The sequence below is a fragment of the Oncorhynchus gorbuscha genome, linkage group LG10, assembly GCF_021184085.1.
Source record: "Oncorhynchus gorbuscha isolate QuinsamMale2020 ecotype Even-year linkage group LG10, OgorEven_v1.0, whole genome shotgun sequence".
Taxonomy (NCBI): domain Eukaryota; kingdom Metazoa; phylum Chordata; class Actinopteri; order Salmoniformes; family Salmonidae; genus Oncorhynchus; species Oncorhynchus gorbuscha.
In genome coordinates, this window is record NC_060182.1 from 37,659,505 (window position 1) to 37,683,925 (window position 24,421).

Below are 24,421 nucleotides of genomic sequence, written 5' to 3' on the forward strand. Positions count from 1 at the left end.
ATATAATAGTTGATTAAAACTTTGTTTGCTTTTGTATACTATCACATTTATCGAGCTATTATCCGTGGGAGTATTTTTGGAACAGGTTTCCAAAATAAAAATCACTTAGAACTGATTTTCTAGTGTTTTAACAGTAAAAAAAAAAAAGTCCAACAAACTTGGTGGGCCAAATACAGTCACGGGCGGGACGCCAGTTGGGTAACCCTGTTGGTCTGTTAACTCTGTACTCTCTGTGTTCCTCTATTCCAGGGAGGTGCTAGGTCCTGTGTTTGAGCGTAAAGGTATTGAGTTATCCCGGGTAGATCTGTTCCTGGACCAGTCCAACACTCCCCTGTCCCTGAACTTTGAGGCTTACCGCTTCGGTGGCCACTATCTCAAGGTTAAAGGTAACTGCATCAGAGGACCAGTCAACATCCATCAGAACACCACATCTTATTTTGCTTCCCTCAAGTTTCACAATTAATAAAATAGAATATATGAACTAAGCTCAGCAAAAAAAATAATGTTTTTCAGAAAACTTAATGTGTTAATATTTGTATGAACATACGATTCAACAACTGAGACATAAACTGAAGAAGTTCCATAGACATGTGACTAACAGAAACAAAGGGGGGGGGGTCAAAATCAAAAGTAACAGTCAGTATCTGGTGTGGCCACCAGCTGCATTAAGTACTCCAGTGCATCTCCTCCTCATGGACTGCACCAGATTTGCCAGTTCTTGCTGTGAGATGTTACCCCACTCTTCCACCAAGGCACCTGCAAGTTCCGGGACAGTTCTGGGGGGAATGGCCCTAGCCCTCAGCCTCCGATCCAACAGGTCCCAGGCATGCTCAATGGGATTGAGAACCGGGCACTTTGCTGGCCATGGCAGAACACTGACATTCCTGTCTTTTAGGATATCACACACAGAACGAGCAGTATGGCTGGTGGCGTTGTCATGCTGTAGGGTCATGTCAGGATGAGCCTGCAGGAAGGGTACCACATGAGGGAGGAGGATGTCTTTCCTGTAACGCACAGTGTTGAGATTGCCTGCAACGACAGCAAGTCCAGTTCGATTATGCTGTAACACAGCACCCCAGACCATGGTGGACCCTCCACCTCCAAATTGATCCCACTCCAGAGTACAGGCCTCGGTGTAATGCTCATTCCTTTGACGATAAAGGCGAATCCGACCATCACCCCTGGTGAGACAAAACCGCGACTCGTTGGTGAAGAGCACTTTTGCCAGTCCTGTCTGGTCCAGCGACGGTGGGTTTGTTCCCATGTTGTTGCCGGTGAGGACCCGTCTTACAACAGGCCTACAAGCCCTCGGTCCAGCCTCTCTCAGCCTATTGCAGACAGCCTGAGCACTGATGGAGGGATTGTGCGTTCCTGGTGTACCTCGGGCAGTTGTTGTTGCCATCCTGTACCTGTCCCACAGGTGTGATGTTTGCATGTACCGATCCTGTGCAGGATGATGATACAGGATGATGATACGAGGATGATCAGCTGTCAATCCTGTCTCCCTGTAGTGCTGTCTTAGGCGTAACACAAACATTGCAATTTATTTCCCTGGCCACATTTGCAGTCCTCATGTCTCCTTGCAGCATGCCTAAGGCACGTTCACACAGATGAGCAGGGACCCTGGGCATCTTTCTTTTGGTGTGTTTCAGAGTCCGTAGAAAGGCCTCTTCAGTGTCCTAAGTTTTCACAACTGTGACCTTAATTGTAAGCTGTTAGTGTCTTAGCGACCGTTCCACTGGTGCATGTTCATTAATTGTTGGGAAACTGTGTTTAATCCCTTTACAATGAAGAGCTGTGAAGTTATTTGGATGTTGACTAATTATCTTTGAAAGACAAGGTCCTGAAAAAGGGACGTTTCTGTTTTTTCTGAGTTTATATTTTTCCACGGAATCGACCTCCGTTTTGATTCTAAACCAACCAAGGTACAATGCATTTCAACTTTTGATTACTACCCTGCACTGACAACCAAATTTGTCGGGTTAACAAACCATGAAATCAACACTAATCTAATTGATCGTTCTATATTTGAGAATATTTGGCTTTTCTCTTTACCCGCAAGCTTTAAAAATGCCTGGGTGGGACAGATGGCAGGGCCTTAGTTTTCCTGTCTCTCCGTTCAGAGGAAACTGGACAGGGCGTCCCCCATCTTGGATCCCCGCACGAGACTATTATCTGTAGCAGCAAATCATCTAATCTGTTTTTTATTTTTTATTTGTCACATGCCCCGAATACAACCGGTGTAGACTTTAACGTTAAGTAAGCATTTTAAGAGGCCTTTCCCAAACAATACAGAGTTTAAAAAGTAAGAAAATTAACAAGTGAAAATAGTTACACGATAGATAACAATAATGAGGCCTTATACAAGAAGTACCGAGTCAGTGTGAAAGGGGTACGAGGTAGTTGAGGTAATATGTACATGTAGGTAGGGGTAAAAATGACTAGGCAATCTGGATAGATCAGTGGAGGCTGCTGATGGGGAGCACAGTTCTTAATAATGTCTGTAACAGAGCGAATGTAATGGCATCACATCATCTGCTTTGATGTATTTGTCTTTATTACAATCCAATATTTAAGAGGGATTTAAGGCTGCCCACAAGATTAGAGATCCTGTTTTGGAGCCCGCAGAGCGAGAACTTCAACAGGAAGCTAGAGCCAAAAAGAAAAGAATGTTGATACGTTTTTTTTGGGGCATGTACTTTTCTATTGCAAATATCGAGCTTCAATAAAGAGAATTTTAAAACCCAGGAAGCTAACCCTCCCGTTGTTGGTTCCTCCTCAGCGCGGCCAGGTGATGAGCTGAAGGTGGAGCAGGGGGTGAAAGACCTGCGGTCGCTCAGTCTGCCCAACATGAAACCCTCCTTGGGGGAGCAGAGTCCTTACATCCTTACCCTCTGTAGTGAGAGGGTGGAGCACGGATCGCTTGGACGCAAGGAGAGCAACGTCGATCTGCTGGTCAGTGCAGCCTCTACAGTATGTTCTCACTCGCACACTACACTAAATCTTCTTTCTTTTTTTCTCTCTCTCGCTCTCTCTCTCTCTCTCACACTAAACACAAACACATTCATGCCATCGCTAAATACATTCATACAGACACTTGTAAGCACAGTTAAACTATAAATCCTGTCTGACTTATACACAGCCATGGCCCACTCATCTCTAAAACCTCTTGAAACTTTTGTTGTGACTTCCTCCCACTTTCCATAATCTCACCCTTCATCCCGTGATGCCTTTTCTTCATGTAGTGGATCATTCTATGTAGTGATAATAAGCCAGTCAGTTACCATTACCTCATCCTCCATTACCTCATCCTCTATCTTTCCTCCCATCTGAACACTTAAACCCTGCTTATCGATTTCCTCATGACCTCTACTGTGCCAGCCTTCACTATGTTTCCGACTAGCCTGGGCTGTGCCAGCCTCTGAGCCTGCTGTGAGACTGGTGACCTCACGCAGGAAGAGGCACTGCCTCTGGCCGCTTCCCCCCTAACTGACAGGGAGGACCAAGAAGTGTTCCCTTTTGGCCTGGAGAAGAGGTGCTGAGAGAGAGTGGCTGGCTGCTCTGTTGGACAAGGGGTGAACTGGCACCCCGGTCCTCTGTGCTAAACACAGGCACGCTTTCCATAGCTGTGTGTCGCGTGAACCGGGCTGACTGATTTTGACACCGGACAAAGTGAGAGGATGCAACGTTCCCTCAATATAATGTCTGTGGTTGGTGCTATGCTCTTGCACATTGCTTTGAAGCTTGTGTGGACTAGCCCTCTGTGGTTACAGAGTGAAAAACAAGTCCATGGGTGTGAACAGTGACACGGTAGCGTTGCGTGCCACTGAAAACATGGACATGATGTCATTGCGGCCGTGCCCCCGGGCCAGGAAGCGGGTAGCGGGTGGGGATAAAGCTGAGGTTTCTGTAATGTGACAGGGCTTTAGTGTCCGTCTGTCTGTCTGTGGATGGGTAAGTCGTCAGCCTCGGACATTAGACATGGGCCTGTCTGATTTAGTCAGAAGCTTGGTCATACCGTTCCTCTCCTCTCCTGTCTTTGTTTAGTTAGAAGTGCCTCATTCAGTCAACATTTAATGCTTGACAAGTCCCCTTCAGTAAAATGTATTGGCTCTTCTTGGCAACTAGAAATCCATCCGCTAAGTAATGTTGCCTGGTGCAACCGTTTTCTGTACATGTCATGAATTGTTGCGTCATCATCTCAAACCGACAGCTCTTGATACGATAACGATGCAATTCTCTTGGTTGCAATTCTCTCCGTGTCCTCAAGAGGGAGATAAAGAGTTGAGAAAGGCTACACACTTTTCATCCTGTAGGATAGGAGCTCAACACTGGGCCATGCATTTGCTTAATATAGCATTCCAGCCGAGCCCAGGGTCTGGTAGAGACTGAGGAAAAATGGAACATGCCGAACCTTATGGGTGTTGACTTCAGCCCTTTTTAAAATTACACACGGACCATTCCAAGCCTGGCTGGCTGCTCGACCGTACAGAAGACTTTGCTCCAGGTAGTTTAAATATTTATCTAGCGACAGGATACAGCCTGGCATAACAACGAATTGAGCCAGGCAGGCTTCAAATAGACCAGGCAAATTCTGCTACTCTTAAAGGAGCGTCCGTTGTGCACGAAAAGGGATATTACAAGTTTGTAATATTATGTGTTTGCCACAGAGCTTGGAAAGTTAAGAGGTGCAGGGCAACCGAGGATTTGCCTGTCGATTCGAGCCGAATTCTTCCGCTGCTCTATCGTTCGCTACATACTTCAGTCTGAATCTGCCAGCGTTGAATTAGTTTGTGGTGACGATGGGCCTTTGTACAAAACAAAGTCATCAGCGTTTGAATAGTCTCTAACCAATCAGAGTATCAAAGCCCAAAACGTTGCTTTGCCCCCACGTGTGTTCTGGCTCTTGTCCAACCCATCGGTTTCTGTTTCCACATTGACCTTAATCACGAATACACATTATGCCCGTTCACCCATTTCCACCTCCCCAATTACTACCGTTGACGTCTCTCACCAGACCAGAGAAGGCAAAGGCCTGGGATGGGCAGGGCTGTGTAGGGCTCATTGTCGTGTGACGGCACGTAGATACTAGATACTCAACCTCCCACCAAATTCTGTGCAATGCTCACACAGTCCCAATGCAATCCCCATGCCCAGCCAGAGCTTAGCACTAACCCTCTGCCTACCTACCTAGCTAGCTCTGAGGTAGAGGATTCCTGGCTCCAGAGGTACTGAGCAAAGATTACTGGCACCTGGGAAAAAAACCATGGCACAAATGGTGGTAGACTGGCAGGACTGTGTCTGCTACCTGCCATGAGGTTAATGTATTAGGCACAGGCTAAAGTCCAAAATGCGTTTATAAACGTTTGACCAAAGGTGAAATTACTACTAGCATAATTGTGTCCCAAGAGTTGCGGTTTAATTTTGTACAATCTTTGGAAAATGCTAGTCGCTGTGTAAGCCTAATGTAACTTTCGAATAGTACCATTTATTGATAATCTAAGCTGTTGGTGACCCCAGTCACCTGGTTAACAATGAGTACTTCAAACAGAATGCGGTGGATGCTTGGTGTCTTGTTGATTTCCATTCCCTAGCTAGATCACATCTTATAGCAGTGATCTTTGGACTTTCTTTAAGGCCTTTATGTCATTTGCACCATTTGGTTGCCATAGATAATAATACAACATTGTCACGGCCGGTTAACAGAACAGAGAATACGATTCACCTGCTCATGAAACGGCGTTTGACAGATCTACAGACTCATTACAAAGCCTTGTCACTGTGAACTCATCTGACCTCGGGTACGAGAGACTAATATCCTTCAAAAAATATATTCTCTTCTACCAGGTGATTCTTTTCAGTATGTCATATCCCATAAAAGTATTGTATTGGATGAATGAAAATGTGAATGAAAACCCATCTACCAATGACTGTTGTGGAATGTAATGGTGCAGTCCAGTCCGGTACAATGGAACACAGATGGAAACACATACACATACAGCCCAGGTCAACCAGGGCTTGTGCTCCACCCAAGGTTTATAGTAGAAGGTGAAATGATGGTCCACCCTAGAGATGTCTGAAGGTGTCTGTGGAACTGGAGTGGCCAGAGGGAGATGTGTAATGGATAGGTAGTTAGACTGGGGGATCGGGATAAATATATGAACTGTTCTGCCTGCGGCTATGGAGCCCTGACCTATTCACCGGATGTGCTACCTTGTCCCAGACCTGCTGTTTTCAACTCTCTCTCTCTACCGCACCTGCTGTCTCTAACTCTGAATGGTCGGCTATGAAAAGCAAACTGACATTTACTCCTGAGGTGCTGACTTACCGCACACTCTACAACCACTGTGATTATTATTATTTGACCCTGCTGGTCATCTATGAATGTTTGAACATCTTGGCCATGTTCTGTTATAATCTCAACCAGGCACAGCCCGAAGAGGACTGGCCACCCCTCAGAGCCTTGTTCCTCTCTAGGTTTCTTCCTAGGTTCCTGCCTTTCTAGGGAGTTTTTCCTAGCCACCAAACGGCAAGCAATGCACATCTGCATTGTTTGCTGTTTGGGGTTTTCGTCTGGGTTTCTGTATAGCACTTTGACATCGGCTGATGTTAAAAAAAAGGGCTTTATAAATAAATCTGATTGATTGATATTACAGGAGTTGAATAGCTTGGAGGGTTCAGGGAACCATAACGCAGTCAGCCCTCATCTTTTAGAGGAAGTAACATAGATGTGACTAGCGAGCATTCCACTGCAACACCCTCATCAGAAACCCTAAACACACACACACACACACACACACACACACACACACACACACACACACACACACACACACACACACACACACACACACACACACACTTAATGATACTTGCACACGTAGACAATATTAAAGTTAATAATTATAATTCAGACATGCATGTTTGGTTATATTTGACAGTATTCATTTAAATGTAATCTCAACTGACTTTAAATACTGTAGGACTGCAGTGTCCTGTGTATTGATGAAAGTCCTTTGATGGTAGCAGGAAGACGGGTAAGGGGGAAAACAGTTGTCTTTATATGTTTCCCCTTGACCTCGGTGTCATTTTCCCCACTAAGCACAGTGCTCCCACGCATGTCTTTTCCCCCTAGACTACAGTAGTGATTGTTCTGCTCGGAATAGGCTAACAAAATGAACAGCTCACTCATTTCAGGCCGTCAAACCTGTGTGTGAAATACACAACGAGGACAATCCAGAAATTTTGCGCAAGAGTCGTTTGAAATAACAACGGGGAGGAGTCGCGTGCATTTGTGTGGGATCACGTTTGACGATCTCCGGGAGCACTTCCACACCTGTTCAGTGAAATTAATAACCATTCATTTAAATTCTTGCCATTTAGCAGACGCTTTTATCCGGAGCGACGTACAAGAGCAATAAGGGTGAAGCACCTTTCTCAAGGGCACATTGACAGATTCTTCACCTAGTCGACTCGGTGATTCGAACCAGCCACCGTTCGGTTACTGGTCCAACGCTCTCTACCGCCGGGCTACCGGCCACCCGATTCTCAGCTTAACTAAGAAGAAACAAATTGACATAAGAGTTAACTTTCATGTTTTTGTTCTTCTGCTTTAATAGACAACTCCGCTGTGAAAATGCTGGATTTTGTTTGATATTTCATTGCTCTTGGATATTAGATGCTGAAGTATACATGCTGTAGTGTAGATGTGGTCCATCTTGGTGGTTCAACCAAGTACTGTAAAGCTGTGTCATTAAATGGTGAAATGCTGAACCGTGTCTTCAATTGAAACCCAAGGTGTTTATCTAACTATCCCTACCTGACATGCATTTCTTTATAGAAGGTTTGTTTATCCAGCATGAATGGGGATATTTCTGTGTACTAAGTGTGGTGTTGTGTGTAAAGTGGGCCTACTGTGTTTGTTGAGTATGCTGAGCCAGGTGGGGACTGATGTCTGCTGTTTGCGGCCTATCAGGGCTGGGAGCTCCGTTTATGACTGGGAGGGGCTAGGAGCCAGTTCAACTGCTGCAGGAGCAGTAGCTGTGTGTTAATGAGTGAGATTTGGATAGTAGAGTGTGTTGAGGCTTCACGGGAGAAGGGAGAACACACAGCATTTTTTATGATCTCAGTGTGATTGTTGACCTGCCAGGAGACAGAGAGATTCCGGGAACTACTGCTCTGGTAACACAGGAAGTAGCTCTAATCCTCCTCCACCTCAGCACTTTGGACACCCTCTCCTCTGTGGATTTTGGTTGGATTCTTCCTCTTTTTTTCTGAGCTGTCATGTTTTTTGGATCTCGTAGAGACTTTGTTTTAAATTCCAGACCTTCCTAAATGAGTGGTGACATTTGGACTTTTAATATATGCCATTTAGCAGACGCTTTTATCCAAAGCGACTTACAGTCATGTGTGCATACATTCTACGTATGGGTGGTCCCGGGGATCGAACCCACTAACCTGACGTTACAAGCGCCATGCTCTACCAACTGAGCTACAGAAGGACTTTTGTTGGACTTGTTTTGCATCTACAATAAGTGAGGATTGAGAATGGTGCGTTTTAATCGCCTCTCGTCCTGGTATAGCTGGGACCTGCTGCATGTGGATGGTATTCCTGAGGGTCTGCCTGAATCAGCCCCTCTCCAGAGCCCAACGCCAACACAATGTCCGGTGAGGGAGAGAGAGACAGACAGACACACCCACCCACCGGGTCTCTGTACCTCTGCTTGTATTCGTTTAAGTTGATATTAGACAAGATGCCAGTGTAATGTATGCCAGCTTAAATATAATGCTTAGGCAATGATTGCTGTAGTTTTGATTTGACACAACTTTATAGCGTAACTGCATGAGCAGAATTCTCAATCTGTAACCTTAGTCAAGGGGGAGATTTGTATCTGATTCATTGATCTTTTGGCCATGAGCATGATGGGGAAAACCCTAGCAGGGTAGTGTGTGTGTGAGATGAACAGTGGCGACTCCAGTCATGCTGGTGGGCCTCTTGTAGGGACACATTTTGAATCACATTCTGATCATTGGCCTGTATTATAAGTGATATCTGGTTTACCAGGTGATGGATGATTTCATCTCTTCCCGTTTTTATGTCAGTAGTTCTTTGTATCCACCATGGCACTGGCTATGGTCATGTGTGTGCAAATGCATGTTTTGTGTGTGGGTTTGTGTCCATGTGGCCAGGAAAGTTAATGTCACACTGTTTTCCAATCGTTAATCAGCCTGCCTGATCCTAGGGGCCTCTTATCGCTGAATAACAACAAACCTGAAAGGCCAGTAGAGGAGGGGGGGGCTACTGCATGACTGTTTAGCTACTTTCAATACAATCCTCCACCCAAGTCCCCTCTGGGGTTTTGGCACCTGAAAGATTTTCCCCATCAAAACCAAGGTTAAGACCACAAACGGCAGAGATGCGATAAGGAGCCGACTCGACACGAGACTTGATATCATTAACCTGCTTGGAGCTGACCGTGACTGCAGACTGCCGAGGGCCACCAACCCCAGTTCCCAGACCTGTCAGTAGTGTTGTAGGTCAGGGTCCTCTCTGTTATTAATGGAGGGTGACCGAAAGGTCTACACAGAGGCCAGGTGAAACTCATGTCAACACCATCGTTTGGAGAGGGCTGGTTAGATAGACAGGGCCATACAGAGATGTTGGTAAAATAGTAAACAACATAGGTAAGATAGGGGGGGGGGCTGTTTAGTCAGGTGTAGACTGCTGCTCTTTTGAGTAGACGTGCTCTGTAATATCTGCTGTTTTTGTAAGGAGACTACCATTACAAATGGTTCATTTTAAGTAGCCTATGTTGAGAAACACAGGAGATAAATGCTAAAAGAAAGACAGCTACTCCAGTTGATTAGAGATTACCTGAATTTGATGACTTGTAGTTGATCTGCCATGTTATGCAAAAGTATTTTCTTAGTCCTATCTGTGTAGAATAAGTAGGCACACTTTATTTGTTGCAACAGGCACTACAAGGGATTTTCCCCTTCAGGTCATTACTGGGCATTTGTTTCCTTGTTACAGTCAACCAGGGAAGCATTGTGGAAAGTTGTGTCTAGACGTGCAAATCAAAACAGAGTTGATTGAGGAAAACATCAACCTATTGGGTTGGGAACTTTGATTCAAACTAGCGATGGGTCGTTCATGAACGAACAGCTCTATTTTCGGTGAATTTTGGGAATCGAATCCTATCTGTGAAAGAGACGATCTTTTGGATCCCTGATTTGAATACTGCTTTTTGAGCTCCAGACTAGGGCTGTGACGGTCATGGAATTTTGGACGACAGTCATTGGTCAGCCAAATGACTGCGGTTATCGTTATGACCGCGGTTATCGTTATAATGGTGCGAATAGCAAAAATAAAAAACATTCTGATTCACATGTTCTCCTTTCCTTTGCTTTTGACTGCTGCTGCAAGGATGTGGGCATTGCCTAGGCAACCGAAGACTCCTTTGCTACAACAACTTGCGTGTTTTAGCAGGGAGCAACAAAGTTTAATTACATTTACGTCATTTAGCAGACACTCTTATCCAGATTAATTTACAGTGTAAATTACGGTTAAGTGCCTTGCTCAAGGGCACATCGACAGATTTGTCACCTAGAGTCGGCTCGGGGATTTGAACAAGCGACTTTTCGGGTTACTACCGCTATGCTACCTGCTGCCCCTTCGTCACATTGTAGAGTCCGTGTTGCCGCCAACATTAGTAGTTGTAGAGTCCGTGTTAGAGCATACAAATGCCCGCATCCAGTCTTCAGTCAGCTGTTCGTTCCACACAAAAAAAAAACGTTTCATTTTTAACGACTATGACCAGGGCATAAAATTCACTTTTTGGTTCACCAGCCACTGTGGCAGGTAGATTTCAAAATATACCAGCAACTCAGATTTTTTTTTTACCAGGCCAAAGATATTTGGCTTTGCCTAATTTACACCAACAAAACAAAAACATGGATGAGCATGCTTTGTTTCTAAAACAATACATGTATTCCTAATAAGAAGTAATGTGGTATGTTTAATTTCGTTTGGCTTTTAACCAAAATATCAGATACAAAAATGTGTTCCTGCCCTTTAATGGCGGAAGGTTACCGTGGTAGCGCGATTTGAGTCATGTTTGTGCCTTTTGAGATTTGAGTCTGACTAGTAGCAGCTTGTCTTCTCTTCCTTAGCAGTTGAAACTCATGCATAGAAAAACAACCTAGCTTGTGAACAAAACAATGTAAATAGCCAAGAAACACAAGGACAAAGTCTCACTTCAGACTTTCATTTCAGGTATATCAGACCAAATTTTATGCCTGTGTGCAGAGCTTCTAAAACGGAATAGTTCACTCGGCTCTTCACGTGCGCACAATCTAGCGGTGTTGTAGACCGAAGTGGAATAGGCTATATAGGATTCATAGTTCTTTGACTTTGTGCGACGAATTTACCAGCTATGAAACAAAACGGCAGAAACACTTTGAAAACAGCTACTGCCGCGTTTATTTTACTATAAATGTGATCATACTTTTTTTTCTTCACAAATGTGAGTGGAATGCTCTCACTGTGGAGCTCTGACCACCTGCCAATGTGGCTGGTGAAATAGACATCTTTACCCGCCAATGCCAGAATCTACCTGCGTTTGGCAGGTGGAGGGTGTTAATTTTAGCCCTGGTTATGATGGTAAAAAATAATGACAGGCTTCATCCATAACTGTCGGTTACACGGTTATACGGTAATTATGCCAGCCCTACTCCAGACAACAATTATCTGTAGATGAGCTATTAAAAACATGATCTGAAGATGGTAATTCCTCACTGCAGGAATAACCGGTAGTGAGAAGAGAGCCTCATTCTTTGAACACACAGCGTGTTAGAAATCTAGTTCTTGAATTTGAACTCTAGTTTTCACGAGCCGACAAAATGGTAGTCAACCTTTTTAGGCTTTACATTAGAGATGTATGGTTTTTCGTACCTTTCTTTTAATCAAGCACCGCTGAATAAAGAGCTGTTGCTGAACGGAGCCAAAAGATACGTCTCAATTTAAAATTTGGAATGCTCATTCAAACCACAACAGAGCAAGACATTGTGGTCATTTCACTGTGGTAAAGGCCTAACTAGAGTTCTCACCAATTCAGTAATACATGTTTTTGTTAGCTCACTCAATGCCTCTGTTCTTTTTTTTCTCTCCTTACAACTGGAGACATTCCCAAATTAACTTGTATGTGACAATCTGCTTTGCTCCCAAAAGCAAAACTCTCCTTGTGAGTCTGTTTCTATATGCCTGGTACATGCATCATACCAGTGACCGCCTGAATACATTTCTGTAAAGCTGTACTGTAGACTAACACAGTTTTGTTTGCGATCAGGAAGCATGGCAGATTTTGAATGATAAAGCTGTCAGTCAGTTTGGAGGGAAGTGCAGTGGTTTAAAAGGAAAGGAAAGGCACGGGGTGGGGCTCTGTGGGGGATTCCGAACAGTCAGAACAAGGAAATTGGACATCAGTTGCGGCTCTAAACAAAGGGCCAAAGAGCCACTATGAACAGTTGGCAAGTCTTCTGCAGCACCAGGATGTCTGTTCTCTTCTACCCTGCAAGCTGTTGCTCTGTCCACGCCCCCTTTATGTAGATAAGTGACACACTCACTCTTTTCCAGTAGCCCTGCCTCCTCTTCCTTTCCTCCTCAACACAATGGGCCAGGCAGGATCCTCCCGGTTGCTATGACTCCAGGACAGTGGCTGTGTGAAATGCTAGGCAGGCAGCAGGCTCAGTCAGCACAGCAGGCGTCACCTCTCGGTGTTAGAACAGCGGTACTTGAAGGACTACCACAGAGACACACAGAGTTCAAAGATGAGTCCTGGGGTGGTGCTCATGGTGTATTCATGGAGATAGTGGCTCTTGTGTCCTTCCTATCAAACATCAAAACGTGGACTCTTTCAACTTGAGCAGGACATCTCAGCTCATAACTTGACTTCAAAAGCGCTTTTCTGATGGGGAACAACTTCTAGTTGTTGCAGCTGTCGCTCTCTGGGGCTTTCCCCTCTTAGTCTAAGGGCTCTGGCTCTGAAGTGTGTGTGTATCGTGCATGTATGCGGAGAAGGACGAAGAGAGGTTCAACTTGAGAGAACACTGCAGCTGCTTCCGATCCGGTATGGGCTGCAGTCAATGAGTCTCTAACCGAATTATGGTTTTTGTAATCTTTGACATGCCGCTGGTTTCAATGGTGAGTATTGTACTACTTACATTATGTGAAATGTCAGGGAGCCTTTCCCTTACTGTATCTCTGTTAGAATTAAAGACGTGGACATCTATTTGCCAGTTTAGACAGTAAGTCTTGTAGTCACACTAGGGTATCGCAGTTGTTGGTAGCAAAGACTAAGCCTACTTCTCTTTGGGTTGGTGGGCATAGTGCCGGGACTTTGTTTTGTACTGTAATGTATTGAAACTCGTCATTTCAGAAATGTCCTTCAAATGACTGATACTGTGTCATTTTTAGTTTTGGTCAAATGTTCCTTATCATGCACTAATCTAAAAAACCATGTTGCTAAAACTAGAATCACATTTTTCTCACCTACCGTGCTCTGTGTAGCTGTTGCCAGAGCATTACCACGCTAAGCTAATAGGAATTTAGCCTCTCTAGTCTAGCCCAATGAGATGCTGTCACTAGCACAGAGTCTCTCTCTCTCTCTCTCGCTCGGTCCACTTCCTGCACCTGTGTCCTTGGCCGAGATCCCCCAGAAACCCCCCCTGGTCAGAGCTGGATGAGAGACCACACTGTTTGCTCCACTGAAGCACTTAAATCTAAATATAGTGGATTGGGAAATGATGCTTCAGTCATTTTTTACTCTCCCTCTCGATCTTATCCCACTTTGATACTAAAACAGAGGAGGAAAACTTCCTCCGATATGAAGTAACCGTTTATATGGCTTTGGATAGGAGGAGAAGGTTGTACTGTACTACAAAGATTGGTCGAAACGGGGTTCTTGCGTGAAAGCCTTTCAAGAATCCCGATACATTTTGAGTAGTGTTGTTTATAGATGGGTAGTGTAGATGAGAGAGAGAGAGAGAGAGAGAGAGAGAGATGCTATTTCTTCTCTCCATCCGACAGTTTGTTTACCACACCACTGCTCAATGCCAACCAGCCTCTTTTGTGTGCATTCTCACTACGGATCGTGTACTGTCGGCGGAGACCTTATCCTCTGCCTATGATTTGTTAGCCACCCAGAATGACTTGACAGGGAAATAGTTGAGATTGTGAGCAGTGGATAAGAAAGCAGCAGTCAATCCCATGGAATTGATGTTCCTTTCTACTGTGACATGAACTGAACACGGGTCAATGGCCCAGCGACTCCCTAGTCCCCACTAGCAGATTACACTGCACTGACACACTGTCTCTCTCTGATGGCAAAAAAAAACCCAACTGTTTCCTCAGATACCGAGGCCTGAGGAGGCCCATGTTTGTTTTGGTTTCCCAGCCGGATGATGCTCGTGAATTGGATTGAGATTGTATGTTTGAGGCGCGCAGACCAGCGGGAGGGCTTGCTTGCTCACAGGGTAGCAATAGTGATGGAGCAATGCAGTGGATTGATTCCCGCCGTCCGCCGGTTCTTATGGAACAGCGTCGTCCCCCCCCCCCCCCCCCCCCCCGGCCTGCTCTCTTTCCTCTGAGGTAATTAGTGTTCCGTCTCAGGAAGTGGCATTCCTTCCCTGTGGTCCTGTTTGTGTCTGAACGACAGTTAGGATGTTAGGATTGCTTTAACAGCTCTCTTGCTGATGTCATCATCACTTTTTAAAAAATCCCTCTGTTTCCTGTTTATTCTCCTCGTGTATTTGACTTTTTTTTCCCCTCCCGTCTTTGCTCCTCTCCTTTCACATGAGTTGCTATTCTTCTTACCGTCTCTTGTTTCTCTTTCTGTTTCGCTTTCTCTCGCTCTTCATGGTGACTTCATGTAAACTCGCTCTTAACACTGGTCTCTCCCGGTTCTTGCAGGGTCAGGCACGTCGCAGGAAGAACATAACGGAGTTCCTCGGGGACGCCAGCATCCCGTCTCCGGACTCCCTGACCGCACTGAGCAGCTCTCTGTCCAGTGTGGGGGCTGGACCGGACAGTTGGAAGAACCGCGCCGCCAGCCGCTTCTCCGGCTTCTTTAGCTCCAACACTGGAGCAGGGGCTTTTGGCAAGGTGAGGGGTAAAGGCCTGGTCCGGGCCGTCAGAGGGGAAACCTTATCAGCTAGTAGAGTGAGGGAGGTGGTGTGTTTGTGCGCGCCAAGCGTGTGCGTAGTGCGGGGTTCAAAGGCCATATCCACTCAGCTCCCAGTGAGATCACATCCCTCCTCTCCAAAGCCTCTGAATAGGCTCACACAGCAACCTTCCACTCAACAAATACATTAAGTAGCTGTGGTGGAAGTGACTGGTAAGAACAAAGGATTAACATGTTTTGAGGAATGTCTATTCAAGACCCTACTACGATAATAACATTCCACACACAAGAATGGGGCAAAAATACGAAATGCCAATAATCCTTCACTTTTATCTCTTAAGGCTAACAAAGCACACACACACACACGCGTACATTGTCCACCCTCCCCTGAGGTCATATCCTGCACAGTAGCAGATGTCAGAGGGATACCGTGTCTGTCACTCACCTGTCAGCTCCCAGGTCATCTCTATTCACCGTGGCCAATGGCCATCATCTTTAACCCTGTCAGTGGCAGGGCTGGGTGGGGGACCGCGGAGACCTGCCCCCTCCACAAAGCAAGGGTGAACCAGGGTCAAACAACCAAATCCTGTATCCCCTTCAGGGGACAGGTCCCCAAAGCACAGTTAGCATCTCCCGCCCCCTTACCCAGCTCTTCTATTGTCCAAGTGATCTCAATGCACTAAGCTCATTTTCATACGTACACATAAGGCTGTCCTGGCAGGACAATAGTCTGGGTAGCTGTTAAGATTGAAGAATTCAGTGGACTCTGAGGGTTATGCTTATGCAGGAGGTCAATCTGTCTTACAGTTTTCTTTAAGACAATAATAACCTCTATCGTAATACAGTTAAAGACACTGTTCCTGCCTCTCCCCTTCCTAAAGTAATACTTGATTATTATTTTTTTAACCTTTTGATTTAATACTGACCTTGTGATTTCCTCTAAAGGTGCTGTGCATGTGAATTATGTTCAAATAAAGCAGGAATACTTCATTTGCCCAGGAGCTGTGGTTAATGACACGTATGGGTTTTCCCCATTCTATTAGGAGGTGGACCGCATGGAGCAGCTCCAGAATAAGCTGCAGTCGTACACTCTGTTTGGCCTTCCCAAGGTTCCTCCTCAGCTCTCCTTCCATCACGACTCCTGGGAGGAGGAGGAGGAGGAGACCAGCCTCACCCTGGAGGACAGCTGGACACAGCTACTCGACAACCATGAGGTACGGTAACATGAACACACACACACACACGAATACAAGCACGCACCAAAACAAACTCACCGAAACACACACTCATTCACTGACATACAAATACCTAATACCTATTTTTTTACTTAAAAATTGCACTGTTGGTTAGGGCCTGTAACTAAGCATTTCACTGAAAGGTCTACCTACACCTGTTGTATTCGGCGCACGTGACAAATCAACTTTGATATGATCGCATGCATGTAGCTACTCCCGTATTAAGTCATAAACTGTTCACAATCCGTTCCTGTTTTGGCCTGACAATCTCCCGCCCATCCAGTCTGGTGTTTCCCAGCAACAGGGCGGATAACGTTTACAGCCAGTGTTGTACAGCTGTTTATTAAGGTTAATGTGGAGTTGTGGAGTTGTATAAACGTTACCAGATCAATCGCGTCCGTCTCTCTTTCCTGGGCAGAACTCACATCCTTAGAGGATTGGCTCAGGCAAGATAGACCGATGTCTGTGTGTGATAAGATGCTGTGTGATTGGGGATCGGGATTTCAGATGCACTCCAACTCAATTGGGGGTGGTGGTGGTGGTGTGTGTGTATTGTGTTCTTATGTGTAACTCATGGATAAGGGAGTGTGTCGTCGTCTGTTCACATGGATGTGTATGAGGCCATTACCTCATGAGTGTGGTTTTGGTTCTGTGTGCTTCCAGACGTTGACCAGACGCCAGTTCCATCAGCAGGAGGCGATCTGGGAGCTCCTGCACACTGAGGCCACCTACATCAAGAAACTACGAGTCATCACTGACGTAAGTGGCCTTTTACAAAGTAATTGCTTCTCTCCCTTACACACGTGTACCTCCTAGATCATTTTTGGAAGAACAACATAACCCTCTATGTCAAGTCCAAAGGAACTACTTCAATGTATCCTGCTAAGAGTTTTAGTTTGGTTAGGTGTGCTCTCTGAGTGCTGTTAGTGACACGTATGCAGCGCGAGTGTACAAAACGTGCTCTTTCCGTGACCGACTGACCAGGGGAATCCAGGTGAAAGCGAGGATCTCATATTGATCTCACTTCAGCCAGTGTAGATGAAGGGGAGGAGACTGGGTTAAAGAATGATTTTTTTTAAAGCCCCGAGACATGAGTACAAATGGTGAATGGGCAAGACCAAAGAGTTTAAGTGCCTTTTGAACTGGGTATGGTAGTAGGTGCCAGGCGCACCGGTTTGAGTGTGTCGGGCTGCAACGCTGCTGTGTTTTCGGGCTCAACAGTTTCCCGTGTGTATCTAGAATGGTCCACCACCCAAAGGACATCCAGCCAACGTAACACAACTGCGGGAAGCATTGGAGTCAACATGGGCCAGCATCCCTGTGGAACGTTTTCGACACCTTGTTGTCCATGCCCCATGACAAATTGAGGCTGTTCTCAGGGCAAAATGGGTTGCAACTCAATATTAGGAAGGTGTTCCTAATGTATTGTACACTCAGAGTAGGTTGTCTATCTCTAGTGCAGTACTTTCCTATCAGATGTCCCATATTGCAACCTGTTCTCCCATGTCCTCTCTTCCTCCAGTTGTTCCTGTGTGGGCTGTTGAACCTGCAGGAGAGTGGTCTGCTGACGGAGGTGGAGCCTGCGCGACTCTTCAGTAACATCCAGGACATTGTACGTCTGCACACGGCCCTGTGGAACCAGGTGATGCTGCCTGCCCTGGAGATGGCCCGGCAGGCCAGAACCCTCCTCAACCCGACAGACCTCCACCATGGCTTCAGGACGATTGGCTCCAGGTTTAAGCCCTACATCCGCTACTGTATGGAGGAGGAGGCCAGTATGGAGTACATGAGGTCACTGCTCAGGGACAATGAGCTCTTCAGGATCTACGTCACGGTGAGTTGCAGTCTGCCTGTCCTCCCGATATCTCTCTCTCTCTCTGTTCACACTGATGGTGTCAAGTTAAACAACTGCCCACCAAATACCATTTACTCATCTCACAAATACAGCACAGTCAACCAATATCAGATACCACTATTACGTTCTACATAGCAATTTTCAGTGTTGTTCATTTAAGTTCCTAGCCACATTTTCTTTAACCTCTAACTCCTGGTCTCTCTCTCCCCTGCGCAGTGGGCTGAGACCCATAAGCAGTGTAACCGGCTGAAGCTGGCTGACATGCTGGCCAAGCCCCACCAGAGACTCACCAAGTATCCCCTACTGCTGAAGGCTGTTCTCAAGAAGACGGACGAGTCGTCGTCCCGCGACGCCGTCAGCGGCATGGTGGCGTGGGTGGAGGGCTTCATCAACAGCGTGGACTCTCAGATGCGCCAGCGGGAGGAGCAGCAGAAGCTAGCCGCCATCTCTGGGCGCATCGACTCCTACGAAGCAGTGGAGGGGAGCAGCGAGGAGTTGGAGAAGGTGGGCACTCACCACACTCAGGGCTGGCTTGCTGGGTATACCGGTGCAAGTCTACTGCTAGACGAGAATCTCTATTGAATTCGATTTTTAGTCCGGGTTGAAATTGTGTTTCTGCTTGGTGTGTAACTCCTTCTTTTTCTTGTCTCTCTCCTTAGATCCTGCGTGAGTTTAACCGCTTCGACCTGATGGCTCCAATGAGAGGCACATCACCAGAGGAGACCAGACAGCTCCATTTGGAGGCGGCACTGCGCATGAAGGAGGGCAAAGACAGCAGGGTAAGTGTCTGGCTGGGCTACTTTGTAACTGCTTTTACCTGATTATAACTGTCGCAGGCTGAGAACTACCCACGGTCATTGTGATAGAATATGTCAATGACCAGGGTGATTGGGGAGCAAATTGCTTTCATAATATTTACTTATTTGATTTAGCCTAGTTTATTGTACTAGAATCATGACAAGTGACCTAAAATTGACCTGGAAGCAATTCCCCATCCTTCCCACAGATGGAGGTGTACTGCTTCCTGTTCACAGACCTGCTGCTCATCACCAAACCAGTGAAGAGGTTAGAGAAGGTCAAGGTGATCAGACAGCCCCTCCTCATCCACAATGTTGTCTGCAAGGAACTGAAGGACCCTGGTGAGTACCAGCATGCAGCTACATTTAAACTGGGGTTCAAGGTATTTGTTTTCTTTCACATACTTCATCTGTGCTTAATTAAGCATGTCTGGCACAGTGGAACCACTAGAAAAGTCCTGAAAGAGATATTCCTTCCCACCTGCCACTGCAGACAGGCTCACGCAAATGCTTGAGAAATGTGTTTAGATTAGCTGTTCTTTCTTACTATAGGCTCCTTCATTCTCATCTACCTCAATGAGTTCAAGAGCGCGGTGGCGGCCTACACTTTCCAGGCCAACAGCGCCACCCAGGGGCGAAGCTGGGTTGACGCCATCTGCAACGTCCAGAACCAGCTCCAGAGAATGCGGACTGAGGAGGTTCTCAGGCAGCAGGTCACCCTACAGCGCCGTCTATGCGGAGAGGAAGAGGAGGAGGAAAACAAGAGCAGCAACTCCACTTCCAGCTCCCCCTGCATGAGGAACAAAGATCAGCAGGGACCAAGGTACAAACCCAAACAACGACTTAGACATCGTAGAGCTTCATTCTTCTATAAGGACACTGTAGATGTTGATCGGATCTGTGCAAATATTATTTCATGTAAACATTATCATTTATTGTTAGTGTTTTATATTACTAGAACCATTCTCATCAGTTTTGATCTCTTTCTCTTCCAGTCATTCGGATTGCTCCACAGAGACCCTGTCAGTCATGGACATAGGAGAGGATTCAGGGGAGCACCAAAACCCCTCAGCCACAAGCACAGACTCAGGAGGACCCTTAGAGAAGAGCCTAGACTCGGGCACAGTTACCCCACCTACTGGGCCTGAGCCCCTGCACTGCAACCCTGCCAGCCCCCAGGACAATCTCGCCGACCGGGACCCTGAGCCAGAGCAAGAGGGTGTTATGGAGGGAGGGGAGGTTGAGCTGGAGCCTCAGTGTCGCTCTCTGTCCATGGACAGTGCCTACGGTACCCTCTCCCCAGAGTCCCTACTGAGAGAGCTGGACCTGCAGACACGACCAGGCCAGAGCAAGGGAGAGGAGACTGAAGAGGAGGGAGGGATAGAGGGACAGGAGGTGGGGGTGGAGGTGGAAATGGAGAGCGAAAAGGTGGTAATGAAACTGATGGATGAGGAAGTGGAGAAGGAGGAGGATTCAACCTCTGTTGGTTCCCAGCTGTCAGTGGTTCAGTCTTTGAAGCCTCGGCGACGCCCCCCGGTTACTGCCCGCCTCCGCAGCCTCCAGAGCCTAAACATCAAGTCAATTTCAGAGGACAACCTTCTGCAGCGTTTCCGTGACAACACCCCTGTCTCCCGGATACAAACCCGCAGCCTTACAGCCCAGGACCAATCAGAACACAGGAGCGAGAGGGCGGAATGCCTGGTCCACAGTAAGAGCCTATCAGCCCAAGACCTTACTGGGCTGTTTAAGACTGACCAAGACTCAGAGCCTGAGTATGAGGACTTCCTGAGTATGAGCATGCCTTCTGGTAAGCTCTGTGACACCCTGAGGAAGGCGGAGGCCCGGCAGGTCCAGAGGGCTCTGGCTGCAGCTGAGGCCTGTGAAGGCAGCAATAGCCAGGCTGACGGCAGCAGCTCAGATGGGGAGACAGTGGGGGCGCCCTCTGGAGGACACGGGGGGAAGTGCAGTGAGTCGTTCACAGCCGGTTGCCCAGAGAAGCAGTCATCGCCCAAAAGAAGGAAGACCCATCAGCACAAGAAGCTGACCCTAGCCCAGCTCTATAGGATACGCACCACCCTAGTGCTCAACTCTACTCTCACTGCGTCGTAAGTCACAGCTCACTTTATACATGGGTATCATGTCTATACACCTGGATGTGCTCTTTGGGCTTCCATGTGTTCTACTAAATTCTGACACTATGCAAGCTATGGTTATTTACAATCACTACCAAAGTAGAAACCGTAGAGGAACTCTTTCAGCCAAAGTTCTAATAAAGAAATGATCTTCAGGATACTGCCTTTTACTCTATATAATATCAAAGGCCTTGTGGTAATCAATCTCTGTTGTGTGTTTTCTGTTTCTAGGGAGGTGTAACCAACCAACTAGTGGCAACCTGACCACAAAGAGGAACCACACTCTATGGAGTCTGCGTAGAGGGGACTGAATTCCTTGTGACACAAAAGCACTCTCTCAAGCTGCCTTCTCCCTTTCCATTGCCTGTTGGACAGTGTCTGCTGCACGGTTTTGCAATCGGACAATAAGAATATTCTTTGATGTTGCATTTGGTTTCAGTTTATTGTGTGGGATGGGAGGGAAAAGGCAAAGAGACATTTAACTGCTTGCACTTTGTAACGGACGGACAGAGCGTCGTGGGTAGCTGAGGCTGGGACCTTTGGGAGGACAGTGGACTGGACAGTTACTGGTGTAGGGTAACACCCTATCGGACTACCCTCTAAAAAGAGACTGAAAGAGGGGTCGTCCAGGCATAGATCTGCCTGCTTCTCTCTGCAATGGACCGGAGTGAATCAGAGAAGATCTAGGAAAGGCTTGGGTGGCCCAAACACTCTAACTCTTAAAGATGCACTCCGGGATCCAAATTCATAACGTATTGCACAAATTGGTTTCATGGCATATCACACGAATTGCAACATTCGAATGATATATAAATTGCAAAATGTGTAATAAATCACGAGATGGATGACACAGTAGACAATTGGATGACGTAGTACTCAAAAAATGTGGAGCGCTTTTGGCTCATGAGCACCACTTTCAAAACTACTGGCTGGAATTATGCAAAAGTTGGAGAAATGCACCTTTAAAGTAACTACAAGAAAAGAAAAGGGCACAATGTCTGAAAAAAATTGCTCTCTAAAATGTGTTTGGTGATTTGCAGCAACTAGGATGGCCTGGTATATGTTCTACTCCTGGTTTGCTTTGATGAAAACAATTAAATGTTGCACAATTGTATCTTTTGTTCAATAGACTAATCACTAAAGGGATGACTTTACATTCACAATGCACACTTAGAATGAGTTGTGCGCGTGAGTGTGTGTCTGTCTGCCTGGGTGTGTGTTGTGGGTGTGTCTGTATGTGAACGATACATTGTCCTAAACTCCTGATTGAATCAACATGATTTCTGTCGTGGTGTTCGTCCTCTTTGAGTGACATACCCAATGATGTTAAGACCTAAGTACCAAGTAGATGTCAAACTAAAAGTACACATAACAAAATACAGTGTTCCAGCAACAAGTAACAGCCACATATTGCGTCATCAACTACTGTGTATTTTCAAACGTACAGAGCCGACAATTTATTTTCAAAATTGCCGCATCTAAGCATTAGAATAGACCGAGTAAATTCTGGCCTTATTTTTTTTATTTAAAAAAAACAACATTTTCTACTATGCTGGTGCAATTTGTCAGTCAATAGTGGTGGTATGATTTAACTACAAAGACTAAGATACTGAAATGGCTTCCTGTTCTTCAGTGTTTAGGAGCAGAAAGATGAACCCTTGGTTATTAGGTGGAATGGAGTTGTTTTGGGAAATGTAACTACACTAAATGTAGAAAGATTTCAGCATGCACTTACAACCTGCAACCTACATGGAACAAATGCACGGTAGAATGTAGTGATATGTAAAAGAGCAGTCTGTACACACACAAAAAAATACTATTCCATGTAACAATGAGCTTGGAACACCTTTTGAGACGTTTCATATTTTGTGTTCATTTAATGTAACACATTAACGCAATACAGTGACTTAAAGAGACTGAACAACGGTTTTGGGGTTGCATATGATTTGTGAATCCATTTTCTTTGAATGTCTTTCTGTCCACACTAACGGGAACAGTGATTTGGCGGGAGCATTGACCACCATAGTACATTGACATGGTCAAACTGACGTTCAGCTTGTGTTTTATTGATTGATTTAATATGCGTTCTCTCAACCCCTCCTCCTTGTCAAATATTGCCCAAACCAAATAGTTTAACATTTGTTTACTTCACCAGTTTTTGTTTATTTGTAATATTTATTAAGCTTGCCATGTTTTATATATAAAATATTGTTTATATTGTTTGATTTCATGACTTGTATATTTTGTGTTGGTGTACACTTAATGTTTTTTTGTATCAGGCATGATGAATCTGCTATGAACCAAAACTATTTGATCTCCCTTTCAGGAATGTCTCTTAAGTGTCTTACCAAATAAAAAAAAAGCATCAAACATTTTTCTTTAGAGTACATTGTGTGTCGTGAAGTACACCATGGATATGACCTTTTTTCTACAGGGTGGTAAGTAGCTTAGCGGTTAGAGAGGTTGAGCAAGTAAGCAGAAGGTCAGTCGTTTGAATCCTGAGCTGACGAGGTGAAAAGTCTGTCTGTGCCTTTGAGCAAGGCACTTGACCCTAGTTGGTCCAGGGTCGCCGTTGATAATGGCAGACCCGGGCCGTGACCCGAATCTCTGAAGGTGTCTCAGGGAGAGTGGGATATGCAAAAGACACATTTCCAATTCACATGTGTATGTTAAAAAGGACAAATATAAGCACCCACAAAATTATTATTATATCACTTAATAAATGTGCATTTTTCACCATCAAATAAAAGTCTGACTTTTATGTTGTTATTGAACAGTAATGGGTGGGCTGTGTCTCAAATGTCTGAAATGGAGTCAAATCACAGCCTCGTGCACCTGGACTAGCAAGTAACTTCACGTGTATTTACTATAAACTGCCAGCAGAGGGCAGTAAGAATCTGTGTGGTGCTACGTTATGCAGTGCCTTCGGAAAGTATTCACACCCCTTCACTTTTTACAGCTGTTGTGCTACAGCCTGAATTAAAAAATTGAGGTTTTTGGTCACTGGCCTACACACAATACCACATAATGTCCAAGTGGAATTATCTTTTTAGAATTTTTTACTAATTAAATCTGATAAGTCTGGAATCAAGTACTCATACCCTTTATGTCAAGCCTAAATAAATTCAGGAGTAAGAATGCACTTAACAAGTCAAATAAGTTGCTTGGATATTTAACATGATTTTTGAATGACAACCTCAACTCTGTACCTCATACATACAAT

At 45.6% G+C, this 24,421-nt stretch overlaps 1 protein-coding gene across 8 annotated transcripts in view; it reads left to right on the plus strand.

Moving 5' to 3' along the window:
* Nucleotides 1-23,568, plus strand: part of LOC124046014 (pleckstrin homology domain-containing family G member 5-like) — a 68,859-nt gene extending 45,291 nt beyond the window's left edge. For 5 of the 8 annotated variants that reach the window (XM_046365923.1, XM_046365926.1, XM_046365919.1 and 2 more), the window contains 12 exons: nt 250-386; nt 2,783-2,973; nt 14,969-15,160; nt 16,223-16,393; nt 17,078-17,173; nt 17,937-18,248; nt 18,486-18,773; nt 18,929-19,048; nt 19,276-19,408; nt 19,619-19,889; nt 20,062-21,171; nt 21,430-23,568. In XM_046365923.1, the coding sequence (XP_046221879.1) occupies nt 250-386; nt 2,783-2,973; nt 14,969-15,160; nt 16,223-16,393; nt 17,078-17,173; nt 17,937-18,248; nt 18,486-18,773; nt 18,929-19,048; nt 19,276-19,408; nt 19,619-19,889; nt 20,062-21,171; nt 21,430-21,439 (3,031 nt within the window). In that variant the 3' untranslated portion in view covers nt 21,440-23,568. Of the gene's footprint in view, nt 1-249; nt 387-2,782; nt 2,974-14,968; nt 15,161-16,222; nt 16,394-17,077; nt 17,174-17,936; nt 18,249-18,485; nt 18,774-18,928; nt 19,049-19,275; nt 19,409-19,618; nt 19,890-20,061; nt 21,176-21,429 lie in introns of those variants that run through there. The other 3 variants (XM_046365922.1, XM_046365921.1, XM_046365927.1) reach the window with 3 other exon arrangements.
* The last annotated feature ends 853 nt before the right edge of the window (nt 23,569-24,421 follow it).